The 13,034-nt window shown below is 57.3% G+C and overlaps 1 protein-coding gene across 1 annotated transcript; it reads left to right on the forward strand.

The window, feature by feature from the left end:
• The first annotated feature begins 543 nt into the window (after positions 1-543).
• On the forward strand, positions 544-12,688 carry Rp1l1 (RP1 like 1). Its single transcript, XM_047548593.1, has 4 exons — positions 544-1,143; positions 5,833-5,974; positions 7,785-9,533; positions 9,651-12,688. The coding sequence occupies exons 1-4, from the start codon at positions 544-546 to the stop codon at positions 12,686-12,688; spliced, it is 5,529 nt and encodes a 1,842-aa protein (XP_047404549.1).
• The last annotated feature ends 346 nt before the right edge of the window (positions 12,689-13,034 follow it).

Here is a 13,034-nt window from a genome sequence, read left to right on the forward strand (position 1 = left end):
TGCAGGTAGGGGACCAGCTGCAGGTTTTGGAGCACAGGAAAGCTGGGTTTCAGGACAGGCTGACTGGCAGGTGCGTGGAGCAGAGCACAGTGACCTGGAACAGGAAGGCTTCCACAGAGTCCCGTGTGAGCCCCCGGGGCTCCCCTGTCAGGGGTCGATGGAACAGGAACGGCAAATGGCCTTGGGCCTACCCAGCCGGTCTGAGCCCATCTTCCTCCCGGGAAGTTCGCCCACAGGTTCATCGGCAGCGTGCCAAGACTTGGGCGGTAAGAGGCAGCTCGCAGCCTGTGTGGCGAGGAACACGCAGGGCTTCTGGTGGTGCTCCTCTTTGGGTCACAGAGCAAGCTCCAGGGTCCCTTGTCTGGTCCACTGTCCTGAGGGGTTTGGGACCAGCGCCTTCTGCTCCAGTCCTGCCAGTCGAGTGGAGCAATTTGGAGTGGGTAGGAAGCACCTCAATAAAGAAGGGGAGACACAGGAAGCAGAAACCCAGGAGCTGCCTGACTCCCTCTACCTTTGCATTGCAGCTGCCTGGGCCTCCACGTCATGAACAGCTCTCCAAGGCATGCCCAGGCCCCGAGTCACCGGCAGTGCCTCCTGCCCTCTGTGGCTCGCACTCCCTCCGTCACCCATGTCACGCCAGCCAAGAAGATAACTTTCCTCAAGCGAGGGGATGCGCGGTTTGCAGGCGTTCGCCTGGCTGTTCACCAGCGCACCTTCAAGACCTTCAGCGCCCTGATGGACGAGCTCTCTCAGCGCATGCCCCTCTCCTTTGGGGTGCGCTCTGTCACCACGCCCCGGGGCCTGCATGGTCTCAGTGCCCTGGAGCAGCTGCAAGATGGTGGCTGCTACCTTTGCTCGGATAGAAAGCCCCCCAAGTCCCCGGGTGGACCAGGCCAGCCTCAGGGGACTGTTCTGCAGTCACGGGACTTGGAAGGGGCGCATGAGGTGCCAGGAACATCCTCTTCTTGGAAAGGACCTAAAGTTCCAAGGAGGATAACACTGGTTAAGAACAGGGACCCCAGATTCCAGGAGACCGTGGTTCTCAGCCACAGGAACACCAGAAGCCTGGTGGCCTTTCTCAGCAAAGCCTCGGATCTTCTGCACTTTCCTGTGAAGCAGCTATACACGACCAGTGGGAAAAAGGTAGGCTGTCAGGGCCCATAAGTTCTTAAACAAGGCCCCTGGGCCTCAGGTCAGAACACAGACGGGCAGAAGGCTCTTCCTGCCTGCTCTGTGCTACCCAAAGATGAGCAGCCGGAATGCTTCAGTCAGGTCAGTTGTGGGAGCAGGTACCGCTTCCCGCATCTCCAGATCCCAGTTACTAAGCACCTAGGAAGAACCAGGCTCTTATGCTTTGCACTCTTTATTTTCTTCTCCAGTCCCTTCGGCGGCCTCCTTCCATGAGCGTTCAGAGCAATCAAAAACACGTTCATATTCTCTCTCCAAGTCACCCTGTCACTGCACTCCTGTTTTCTAATTCAACCACAACCACACATGGTGTCCTTTATGTTAAGACCCATCGAAGTTCATGCCAATAAAAATATCTTAAGTAAAATGGTATAAAAATTTGAGAGAAAGCAAAAATAGGAAATTGGTTAATGTAGATAAACCTAATATCGTTACTGAGCAGAGGTGGGAAGAAGATCAAGCTTTTGTCTCATAAGGCTGGTATTTAAAATTCCCCTCCTCTACCCACCCAGGGTTCCTTCTGCCTCCCACCAGGGCCTCGGCTAGTTATGGTTATGTTCCTAGTAGAGTGACTGAGCCACAGTCCTGAGAGGTCTGAGCCTTGGAGGTCTTCCCTTACGGGGCTGCTGTGGCCTGTGTTAAATTGTATCCCTGAACATGGCAGCCAGAGAAGGCACCCCAACAGATTCTGTGTAACAGTGACCCTGCTTGCCCTTGATAATAAGCAACTACCCCATCCAACCCAGGAACCTTCTAGTTGCCTGTTGGTTCATCATCATGAGCAACTCCACACAACTAGGTGGCTGTCTCAACTTTCAGCTCCATGGAGCCGCCATGCATCCCCCGGGGGGAAATTCTCCCTTGGGTACTGAGGCCTCCAAGCCAGCAAATCCCTAAGTTGCTGGGATGGGAAGTCAAATGTTTGCAGCCACAGGTGCAAAGAAGGGTTCCTGACTCACAGGTGTAACAAGGAGAAGAGCCACACTAACTTCCTCCCCGTGGTGCCAGCGATCTGCAGTCTGGAGACACAGAACTCCATGTTGGTTGCCAGGTTGAAGCACATATCAACATCCTATCAGATAATACCTCAGCATTGTAAAGGGATGCTTCCCAGCTGGCTCCCAAACGGAGTCTTCCAGAGAATATTCCACTGTTCCCAGTGCTGTGACTGCTTTGGGGTAGTGGCATATACCACCTGCTGCACAGTGAATTCCACGGATGTGAACCCACTAAGTCTTTTACTCTAAAATCAGTTATTTGGATGGAAGTGATCTGGGGATACAGCATCGAAAATCCATGGAAAGTGATACTGGAAGAAGAATGATGGACAAGAAACAAAATCTATCCAAAATGCATGAAAATCTAAGTGATGACATATGTCTGACCATCTCATAGATAGAGGTGTTCAATGTCGTTAGCTTCCTCCCAGGAGGTTGGCTGAGGCCCTCATGGTATGATGCAAAGCATGAGGTTAGCATGAGTCTCTGCTCTTGGCAGATGGGACCCTGAGAAGGTGTGGTAGCCAGATCTATGTGAATGGAGAGGAGCTTGCTTTCCTCCTTTGTGTGATTTAGCCTCTCTGTTCATGAGCTGATGGAGCATGCCTGGGGCAGCTGAAGAAGGGCAGCCGCTGTCCACTGTGCAGGTCAACTTTTGCACATGATCAGCTCCCTTTGATGAACACACAGGACATCAACGTTCTCACCCTCTGGGCCAATCCTGAGAGATCCTTTCACAGATTCTTCTCTACGCTTCCTCACCACCAGTCCTCCAGTCCTGCTTCTTGCAAGTCCCTGATTGTCAGATTGAACTGCCAACCACTGCCCATAAATGGCAGAGAACCTCTTGCCATTGCTCCTTCCAAGAGGACAGTCAACCAAATCACATAGTCCCCACACTTTCCTTCCTCATTGCCCTTCGTGATGCTGGATGGATCTGTAATGCTACCACCGCCAACTCTGTGTCAGGCTGGCATATTCTGAGGCCCAGAACCCAAACTGTTCCTCGGTGAACTGGTCCTAGGGAATTTCCCAGGAAGCCACAGGTGTGTGCTGAGGGGAGGCACGTTTGCCCGAGCGACCTGGTCATGCCCCGGTTTGAGCTTCTTGAGCATGACCCAGAGCCTCTCATCCTCCTGATAATCAACTCTTGCTCCAACGCCTGCTCCGTGCTCAATGGGCTACTGACACCAGGTCAGCTGGCTTCCAGCAGAATCAGTTTCTGCATCTGAGTTTTGGCTACAAAAGAAAAGAGATTCCTTGGCAATAGTTATGGAAGCTCCCACGCCTTCTGGCTGTCCTTGATTGGCAGGTTTAGAGGTTGAGCTGCCAATTTCTTTGGCCAGAGCAGCAACCTGCTGCTCAGTCCTCATATTCTTTAGTTTCATTATGAGTCTATGATGGCAGCCAGGGCAGCTGAAGTTCTGCTCTCAGTACACTGCTTCTACTTATCCAAGGCCACCTTTTAAGAACCTAATTTGTCACTGTGCACCATGGGCTACCAGTGTCCCATTGTCCCCAGTTTATCAACACCTTCAAATCCAATGAGGTCAGATAACTAACCCCAGATTCTCATCCTGAATGTCTAGTCCTGTGACCACCTCTGATAACTCAAGCCAAGTCAGCCGTGGCTCTGTGCAGGAAAGAGTCCTCTCTTGGTATGTTATGCAGGAAGGAGTTCTGCACAGAGAGTTTTGATGTTTCAAGGTTCACTGAAAGACTGGAGGAGCCCAGGCTGCATTCCTGAAGAAGATTCCAGAATATCACTGAATTAACCTCTAACTCAGTGGGCAAAGTGGACCACAGGGTGACTGTCATTGGGATGATTTGGCTCAGTGTCACCCCTCCATCTCTGTGACCCAGCTTGGGGAAGGTGATTGTGTCACAGGAGCCAGTGAGAGGGCACTGAAACAATGAGGGTGGCTTTTGCCATCTCTGCAGCACAGCCTCTCTGCACCTGTTGCTTGCCAGCAAGTCAAAAAGTGAAAGAAGGTGACCTCTGCTTTTCTGCCATGTTTCCTGTCTTGGGCAGGTGCATCCAATGAGTAGGACGGATTTCATGTTGAGAACCCGAGTTGCAAGGGAGATCCGGAAGTAGGCTTCCAGTTTCCTAAACTCTGCAGTTCTGGAAAGCAGCCCAGACGTGGCCTGGTCTAGAGCCTAGCATTCACCACACACCCCCAAAGGATAGCTAATGCTATTATCCCCATTGGATAGATAAGAAAAACAAGGCACAGAGGCTCAGTAACGTGTTTGTATTTGCACAGCTGGCAAAGGATATCGTGAGTATCTGTGGTTTCAAAGTCACAATGCAAACATGCTCTTGAATTATTGAGGACTTACCATGCCCTAGCATATGCCACATATACAGACCACAAAGAGTAGGTCCCTACCTTGCGTTAGCTAACACTTTAGAGGGTTGAGCAAGGGAGAGAGAAGGCACAAAATGTTCACGGGAGAAAGAGGTATTAGGATATGTTCATGCCAACTCACCACGGAGCTACTAGCATTTCTGTAGACATTCTGACCACGCTGCTCCCCAGAGAAGGCTGTGTCAAGACTTCACTTTTGGGTCCTCTGCTGGCTGAACTCCTGATAATGCTCTTTTGTTTACAGACCTAGATTCCACTGCCCCCCAGGGATGGAAGCACCATTCAGACCTAAGTTCTGTCTTCTCTCCTGGAGAGTCTGTTTCCCTAGACTCATGGCTACATCTATAAGCTGAAAGAACTGGCTCGTGTCTGTAGTTTTGCGATGGACTAGAAATCTAAGTCAAAGAAGAAATGCATCTAGAAGTTGAAAACACACTTCTAATTAACTGGGCTGAAAGATCTGGAGTACAAGAAATTGATGTCATTTGGGGGGGAGAATGTAAGAGTTCTCTCTTTCATTTCCTTGTTAATGAGAGTACTTTTCTAATTAGAGAAAAGGAAGAACATATTCTTCACTTTAAAGATGAAATGAATCCCCCAAGATGGCTAGTAATGGTAGCAATAGTGAAAACCCTCACACATGCAGGGACCTCTGGGGCCCGGTGGGATTTTTTTCTAAAAATGGGGGCTGTTTCCTGCCTGCTCGACTCTGAGCCAGGATTGGGCAGGGACACTGCTGTCGGTTTGGGGGCCGTGGGGGTTAGCAGCCTGGACACCTCTCGGGACTGAGGCAGGGAGGGGTTGCGGGGCCAGCAGCTCTGTCCCCTCCACTCTACTTGGGCAGAGGCAGAGGCAATGGGCTCGGATTATACCGGAAAACGTAGGCCGGACACCAGAGAGGACTCTCTGCCTGGGAAAATGGTGGAATGTGGAGTCAGGGCTGGAGCTGGAGGGTTTTCTGCTGCAGCCACTTGAAACGCATTCTGGAGGGTGGATGTGAGGGCAGGGAAGAGTCCCAAGGGCTCGGACCTTCTCTCCATCCACAGTGGCCAGCAGTCCGGCTCCCACCTGGTGGAGGGAGAGCTGCAGCGGAAGTCACGTGGGAGGGTCCCGGTGCCCAGCTGGCAGGGAGGTGTCTTGATGGGTGACAGGCTCTGAGGCTCTGGGTGTGACTTGCAAATACCGGGAAGGGCGGGAGAGACTGGATTCCGACTCCCTGGGCCTCCCGAGGGGGGTCTCTGCGCACAGGTCTCTGCTCACGCTGTCCTCTGCAGGTGGACTCTCTGCAGGCTCTGCTGCGCAGCCCGTCCACGCTGGTGTGTGCTGGGAATGAGGCCTTCAGACCTCCGGCTATGGAAAGTGCCCAAAGAAACAAGACCGAAACTTCATCTGGGCTGACGTCAAGGCACAAAAGCAGTGAGTTTGTTTTAGGGTTCCTCCAATTTGACTTATGCTGAATGGGGTTGCTAGGGCCGGGAAGCTCTCCTTTCTGGGCAATTCAGGAAATGCGCCCTTTGGCCTCAGTTCTTAGGTAGTCCCGTCATTTGGCAGGTCTCTCTTGTGTCTTTTCCCTTCTTCTTAATAGCCATCAACCTTAACTGGGTTGGTCGTTTGATGCTGATTGGAGAAGGCAGGGTGTGGTGTTTAAAGGTAACAAATTAGGAAACCTTTTTTGGGCGGGCACCGGGGATTGAACTCGGGGGTACTAGACCACTGAGCCACATCCCCAGCCCTATTTTGTACTTTATTCAGAGACAGGGTCTCAGTAGGTTGCTTAGCACCTCACTGTTGCTGAGACTGGCTTTGAACTTGAGATCCTCCTGCCTCAGCCTCCCAAACCTCTGGGATTACAGGCGTGTGCCACCAGGCCCTGCAGAAATCAGGAAATCTTGAGTTGGAAGTTTCTGGGTCTAAAATAACTTATTGGGAAACACAGTAGGTGTGGCCTCTTGGTGGCGAAAGGACCCGTGTGGCAGGATTGCATCCTCCGAGAGTCGTGGCTGTCTGGGGCAGGGGGCCCCTAGCACTGACGCCACGGATCATGCATCCAGATGCCGTGCAGCCTTTGTCCACACAGCCAGCCTGCCTGGTGCCACAGCCTGGGCACAGCTCTGCTATCAAACATGCCACGTAAAAAGCATGATCAACAAAGGCAGAAAGAAAGATTAAAGTGCAAAGATTGGAAGGACAATGAGCAAAGCTTAGCGAGTAAACCAAGTGCCGTCATTTATGAAAATCTGCCAAGAGAATACCCACTACGATACCCTTAGTGAAGGTGCCACGCTAGGGGCCGGAGGCACAGGTATCAGCCCAGGCCGCTCCCAGAGGAGCCGGGTCCCCCCTGATGCCCTCTGCTGCCCAGCTGTGCTCATGGGGTCTGCCCGGCTGGCCATGGGCCCAGCTTCTGCCCGCCCAGCCCTGCCACCTCGCCTAGCTCAGGAGATGAGAGGAGAAAGCCCTCAGCGGGTCCGTTCTTCCCCGGGGCCGCTTTCTGTCCTCAGTGGCTCCTTCTTGTTTTCCTTGGTGGGGTGAAGGCTGGACTACCCGGGTCTGATAGTGTGGGTCCAGGCCCTGCCTGGCCATCATGTAGCAGCCCAAGAGCTTGGAAGTGTGAGTGAGATCAGTCACCACGAGTCATCGCAGGGCGTTTTGGGGTTGCAGGCAGCAGGGTGCCGAGCATGCCTCCTGTGCTGTGGCTGAAGGAGCCCTGAGCCGAGTCCGCTGCGGCCCTGCTGGCTCTGTACTGGTGGCTTTATGTGCACAGCTGGCCACACACCATCATGAAAGCACACCTCCCAGACTGACGCAGCCCGCTTCTCTTACCGTTCAGAAAGCAGTTCTGCCCAAAGCTACCCAGCAGGTGGCTAGCAGTCTGGAAGCTGGACTCATGGGGGGCGCGTCAGGGCTACCTCTCGGGAGGCTTTCTCCTGGGAAGTCCTGACCACCCCATTCCCTAGACTCCTCATGAGTCCAGCTTGTGCCTCCTCATGCTGCTGCCCACACACTGGGGCATCCCTCATCCGGGGCCCTCCAGTGGTCCAACAGGCCCTCTGGGGACCCTTCCCTGCGGTTCTTCCTGGCAGGCCCTGCAGGCACCCGTGGGCAGCTCTGCCGTCCTGTGCGGTGTGGAGGTGGCCGTGTCGTGGTGGTGGCGGAGGCTCCTGACCATGTCTTCTGCGCCTGCTCACTCTTCTCTCTCTCCTCTCTTACTCTCCACTACACCCAGGTTGCTGGGGGCCGAGGGCCAAGCAGAGCGTGATCCACTTGAGGTCCAGGTCCAGCAGCAGGCCGCCACAGTCCTCCTGGTCTGGTCTCAGAGACCCCTCGGCACCCCTGCACGGTGCTCCCAACAGGCACCCTCAGGACACGCCTGGCCCCTTGGTGGCTGGTGACAATGTGGAGAAGAAGGTCTGCATGAACGAGGACGGCAGCCTGTCTGTGGAGATGAACGTCCGCCTGCACCTCCTGGGCGAGGACACGCTGCCCTGGGCCCGCAGGGCGGGAAGGGCCAGTGGGGAGGGCCCGGTCCTGGGGCAGGTGAACCCCTTCTGCTGCAGATGGGGACACCACCCGTGGGGCTTCTCAGAGTCAGGGGCACAGAGACTGGGCCCCTGTGAGGCAGGATACCAGGGAGGCCGGCAGCCACGGCCAAGCTTCGAGATCTGGAGGAACCCCCTGTACGTCCCTCAGGGCGAAGGGTCGGCTCCTCGGAGGTCAGGGCTGGCCCGGCTCTCTCACTGTAGGGGCCGCTGGAGCCGAGGGGCCAACAACAGGGAGAGAGGAAGCAAGGACAGTGCTAGTCCTGCCTCCAGTGCTGGGCACACTGAGGGCTCTGAGCCAGACTCCTGCAGCCCCAGGACCCCAGAGGGCGGCGAGGGCAGTGACAGCCCGTGTCCAACCTCCACGGCTGCTTCCCAGTGCGGAGATGAGAGGGAAGCTGGCGAGGGCTCCTGCCCAAGGGAAGCAGGGCTGGGCGGCCCAGGGTTCCATGGCTGCCTGGGACCCGGGACCCCAGTTGCAAAGGGGGCCCTTTCAGACTCCTCGGCCTGTGCCAGGTCTCATGAGGAGTCCAGCACGTGGGACGGCCAGCACGAGGGCTGCCTGAGCCCAGCAAGGGCCAGGACTTCCCAGGAGATCTGCCGGGGCGGTAGCCCTGATGCTCCCCCCCGGAGTCTCCCGTCTCTGAGCAATGGGCCTGTGACAGGGCTGCCGCTGGCTCCTGGCCGTTCTCACTCTTGGGATGCAGAGGGAGGCTCCCCCCTGCCTCCCGCCTGCAGCCCTGCCCAGCTGGGGAGGAGGAGGAAGAGACCCTCCAGTGCAGTGTCCTCGCCTGGTCTTCCTGGCCTCAGCCGAGTGGTCTGGAGAGGCCGTGTCAGGCAGTGTCATCACTGCAGGGACGCCCACTACCTGCCAGACTCCCCTGCAGCCCCTCAGTCACCAACGTCCTGCCCGGGTGGTCCAGCATCACAACTTCCTCAGAACTCACCCAGAACCAGGAAACAGGCCTCCAGGGACCCAGGACCATCCTTCCCTGGCTCTCTTGACTCCAAGGACTTGCCAGTGGCCAGCATTACACCTGTGAGTAACTCGGACTGCGCGGTGGAACTGGTGGGGGACACGGAGCACAAGGCGTGTTCCCCAGAGTTCACATCTGCCCACGCGCAAGGGGATGGCAGTCTGGGGGGCCAGGCAGGGGACACCCCAGGGCCCTCCTTGTCCTTGGCTCTGCCAGTTGGAAGTCCTGAGGGAGAGGAGCCAGGAGCCAACCGAGGCTGCTGCTGCCCACAGATTGGGTCATCCCCTCTCTGTAGAAGCCACAGTGGTCAAATGCAGGCCACCTGGGGACCCTCCTCTGAAGCCTGCTGGGTGTGCAGCAGCTACTGCCCCACTCCTCCCAGGGGCCGGCCCTGCACCAAGAAGCCCCCTTCTAGTAGCAGCAGCACCAACAGTGGCCACCGGAGGGCTGATGGCGGGGCATCCAGCGGGAGCAAGCTGGGGGGAGAAACACTCAAGGCTGAGAGCAGGCTGTCCCCTGTCCCTAAGTCAGGGACTGTGGGAACAGTCATGGCGGAAGGGAGGACCAGCCCTGGTTCTGGGCCCAAGAGTGTGTTGCTGGGGACCAGCTCTGGTGATGGGGGCGGCCTCGAGGAACCTCAGGAAGATGGTGCCATGACACCTGATGCTTTGCCCCACACCTCACCGGACGCGATGGTTCGTGAATGGCTGGACAACATCCCAGAAGAGCCCCTGCTCATGAGACAGGAGATGGTGGACGAGGCCACGAGTACGATTAGCAATGTCCCAGAAGGCCCCGGGGAGGACCCTGGTGAGGATTGTACTTTGAGCAGCCCCAGGGATCAGACTCAGGCTGGACAGCAGCCCCTGGAAGAGGATACCAATGAGTCCCCAGAGCCAGACAGAATGCCCCCAGGGACCGGCAGTGCAGCCTCCGAGTCAGGAGATGGTTCTCATCAAGATGCAGCTCCAGGCCAGGCGTCCAAGGCGGCTGTGGAGGCTGGAGTGGGAGAAGGGGCTACTGTGGGCCGTGGCATGAGCCCACGTGTCCTTCCGCGCAGAGATTCTGCCTCCATGCAGATCATGAAGGCCCTGATGGGCTTCAAGCAGGGCAGGCCCAGCAGCCTCCCAGAGGTGTCCAGTACCGAGGCCAGGAGGCTCAGTCGCTTGGCGGGTGATCTCATCACCTGCCTCGCCAGACTCCGCTTCTTTGATGAGGATCTTGGGTCTCCTGCTGGCAAAGTGAGGCTCACAGACTCAGCTCTGTATCAGGAGTTGCTGAGCATCTCCCAGACCCTGTGGCCAGGGTGTTGCTTTGGACGAGGCACACTGGACTTGAGCCTTGGGGACCTCACTTCACTACAGGCCTCACCGGTGACTGACAACTTCACACCCACCTCCTCCTCAGGTGTGGATGTCAGCAGTGGCTCTGGAGGCTCGGGGGAGAGTAGTGTGCCCTGTGCTGCAGACTGTGCCCTGGTCCCCGAGAGGTCGGAGCTGCCCCTGCAAATCTCCCAGAGGCCTGATTCCAGCTCCCCAGGGCACCTGGAGGACCTGGGAACCCCGCATCCAAGTGGTCTCACAGCTTCCTCCAGCTCTCAAGTGTGGGCTTGTGCCACCAGAGGGGAAGAAGGAGCAGGCCACGGGGAAGAGACGCTGGGCAATGGTCTGGAACAACTAGACAACAGCCCAGAGCAAGCAGTTGAAAACATGGTGCAGGAAGCGGAGGTGCAACTAGAAGAGATAGAAAGCCCCGCAGCAGAGGGTGCTGAGGAGGCAGAGCTTCCAGAAGAAGCAAGAGTCAGCGGGGAGGAGTTGTCAGGGGCTTGCTCTCCAGATGGGGAGGGCACGCTGGGAGACATGGGGGCGCAGGAAGAGGAAGCAGGAGGAGACTCCGCTTCTGCAGGGCTGTGTTCCCCAGGAAGCACAGAGCCACCTGCAGAAGGCCCTGGTTCTCCCCTCAGCGAGAGGGACTCTAACCCCAGTGAGAGTCAAACTGGCCCCACATCAAAGTCCAGTCTGGAAGAGCTGTCCAGAGCAGCTGTGCTGGGCTGTGAGCAAGCCCAGGCCACGTCCACCCCAGGGCCTGGGGAGTCCAGGGCACCTCTGGCCCACAGAGCATTTCTGGAGCCTGACCTCAGCTGGGTGTCCAGGCTGCTGAAGAAGGTGGAGAAGGCCTTCATGGCGCACCTGGCTGCCGCCACTGCCGGCCTCCGAGCCCGCTGGAGCCTGCAGGACAACTGCCTGCTGGACCAGATGGTGGCCGAGCTGGAGCAGGACGTGGGCCACCGGCTCCAAGAGAGCATTAACAAAGAGCTCCAGAAGATAAAGAGCCGGATCGGCAGGATGGCCTTGGTGCCACCCAGGGAAGCCCTCAGGGGGCAGGCGTCCCTGCAGACCGAGCAGCGCAGGCGGCGCCTCCAGGGTCTGCGCAACCTCTCGGCCTTCTCGGAGCAGACCTATGCCCGGGGGCCCCTCTCCCTCACCCTGGAGGACAGGCCCACCCTCCACGGAGCCCTGGGGACCCAGCCGCGCAGGGAGACTGAGGAGGATGAGTTCTGTCCCTGTGAGGCCTGCATGAGGAAGAAAGTGGCCCCGGTGTCTCCAAAGGACACTGCGGGGGCCCACAGTGCACCTATCAAAAAGGCCTTTGACCTGCAGCAAATTCTGCAGAAAAAGAAAGAGGGACGTACCAGTAGAGAGGCAGAGGAGGTGGCCCCTGAGACGACAGGGACGGAGCTCCCTCAGGACGACCCCTCAAGAGCTGGGTCTGTCCAGGGAGCCCATGGAAGTCAGGAACTGGGGTTGGACCTGGGCCCCACGGTGGGCGAGGGAAGTGAGGGTGAAGGGAGCCAGAGGCCCAGTGGAGACGAAGAGGCTGAAGGAGAGGAGGCAGAGGGAACCAATGACCAGGAGACGGGGGTGGAGGCCGAGGCTGGAAGAGCCCACAGCAGCATGGGCAGCACCCCAGAGGAGACCGAGCCGCTGGAGCAGGGCACGCCTGAGAAGGAAGGAACCCTGTGTGAGCACTCTGGGGACGGGGACACCTCAGAGGCCACAGGAGGACTAGGTGACGGTGTTGATGCCACAGAGGCCCAGGAAGCTGGAGGAGAGGGACAGTCGCCAGAGTCAGAAGGAGGAAGTCAAGGTGAGGAAGAAGGGGGCCCTTTAGCCAGCCCAGAACAGGGCCAGAGAAGGGAAGCTTCCAGAAACAGCAGCACAGACCAAGAGGTGAGCCCGCCGTCACCTGCCCCAAGTGGGGACACCCACCACCCAAGGCCAGGCCACCAAGCACATGACCGCTCCTCTAGCAGGTCAACCCTGGGCAACGGCTCCCAGGTCTCCCAAAAGGGCTCAGAGGAAGCTCACGCAGGCAGAGATCCTGGGGGCACCGAGGCCGAGTCGGAGCCACCTGCAGAGAAAAATGTCACCTCCATGTATCCAGAAAGTTCCACCTCTGAGCACGAAGAGCCCCTTTCAGACCCAGAGACTCCAGAGCGGGGGACAGGTGACGACTGTGGCCTAGATAATGACGAGAAGGCAACCCAAAGCTCCCCCTGTGCCCAGGCGGGGCCCGGGGCAGAGGGCTTCCACCAAGAAGACCTGGATTTCTAGGCTTCGAGCGGCAAGACGGTCGTGAGTCTGGAGATGTTTTTATTCATATTTTGTCTATAACCCCGAGGGAGGCTCAAGTCACGGGGGGCTAAAAGAGCAAAGATGGAGCCTCTCTAAGAACGCAGCCCCCCACCGTTCCTGAGGTCCACACTCAGGTTTCAGAGGGGCCCTGTCACACACCCAGCGCCAGGAAGGGATCTCTGCCTGCACTACCATCCAGGGCAGGTGGCCCCTGCATGTGTCTGCAGAGCCCCAGAGGACGGAGCTGGCTGGAAGTGTGGCAGGGTTTCCGCTGGCCTTCTGCCGGCAAGAGCTGCTGCGCCCCTCCCACCCATCCCCTGGTTCC

Source organism: Sciurus carolinensis, chromosome 4 (assembly GCF_902686445.1).
Source record: "Sciurus carolinensis chromosome 4, mSciCar1.2, whole genome shotgun sequence".
In the NCBI taxonomy this organism is placed as follows: domain Eukaryota; kingdom Metazoa; phylum Chordata; class Mammalia; order Rodentia; family Sciuridae; genus Sciurus; species Sciurus carolinensis.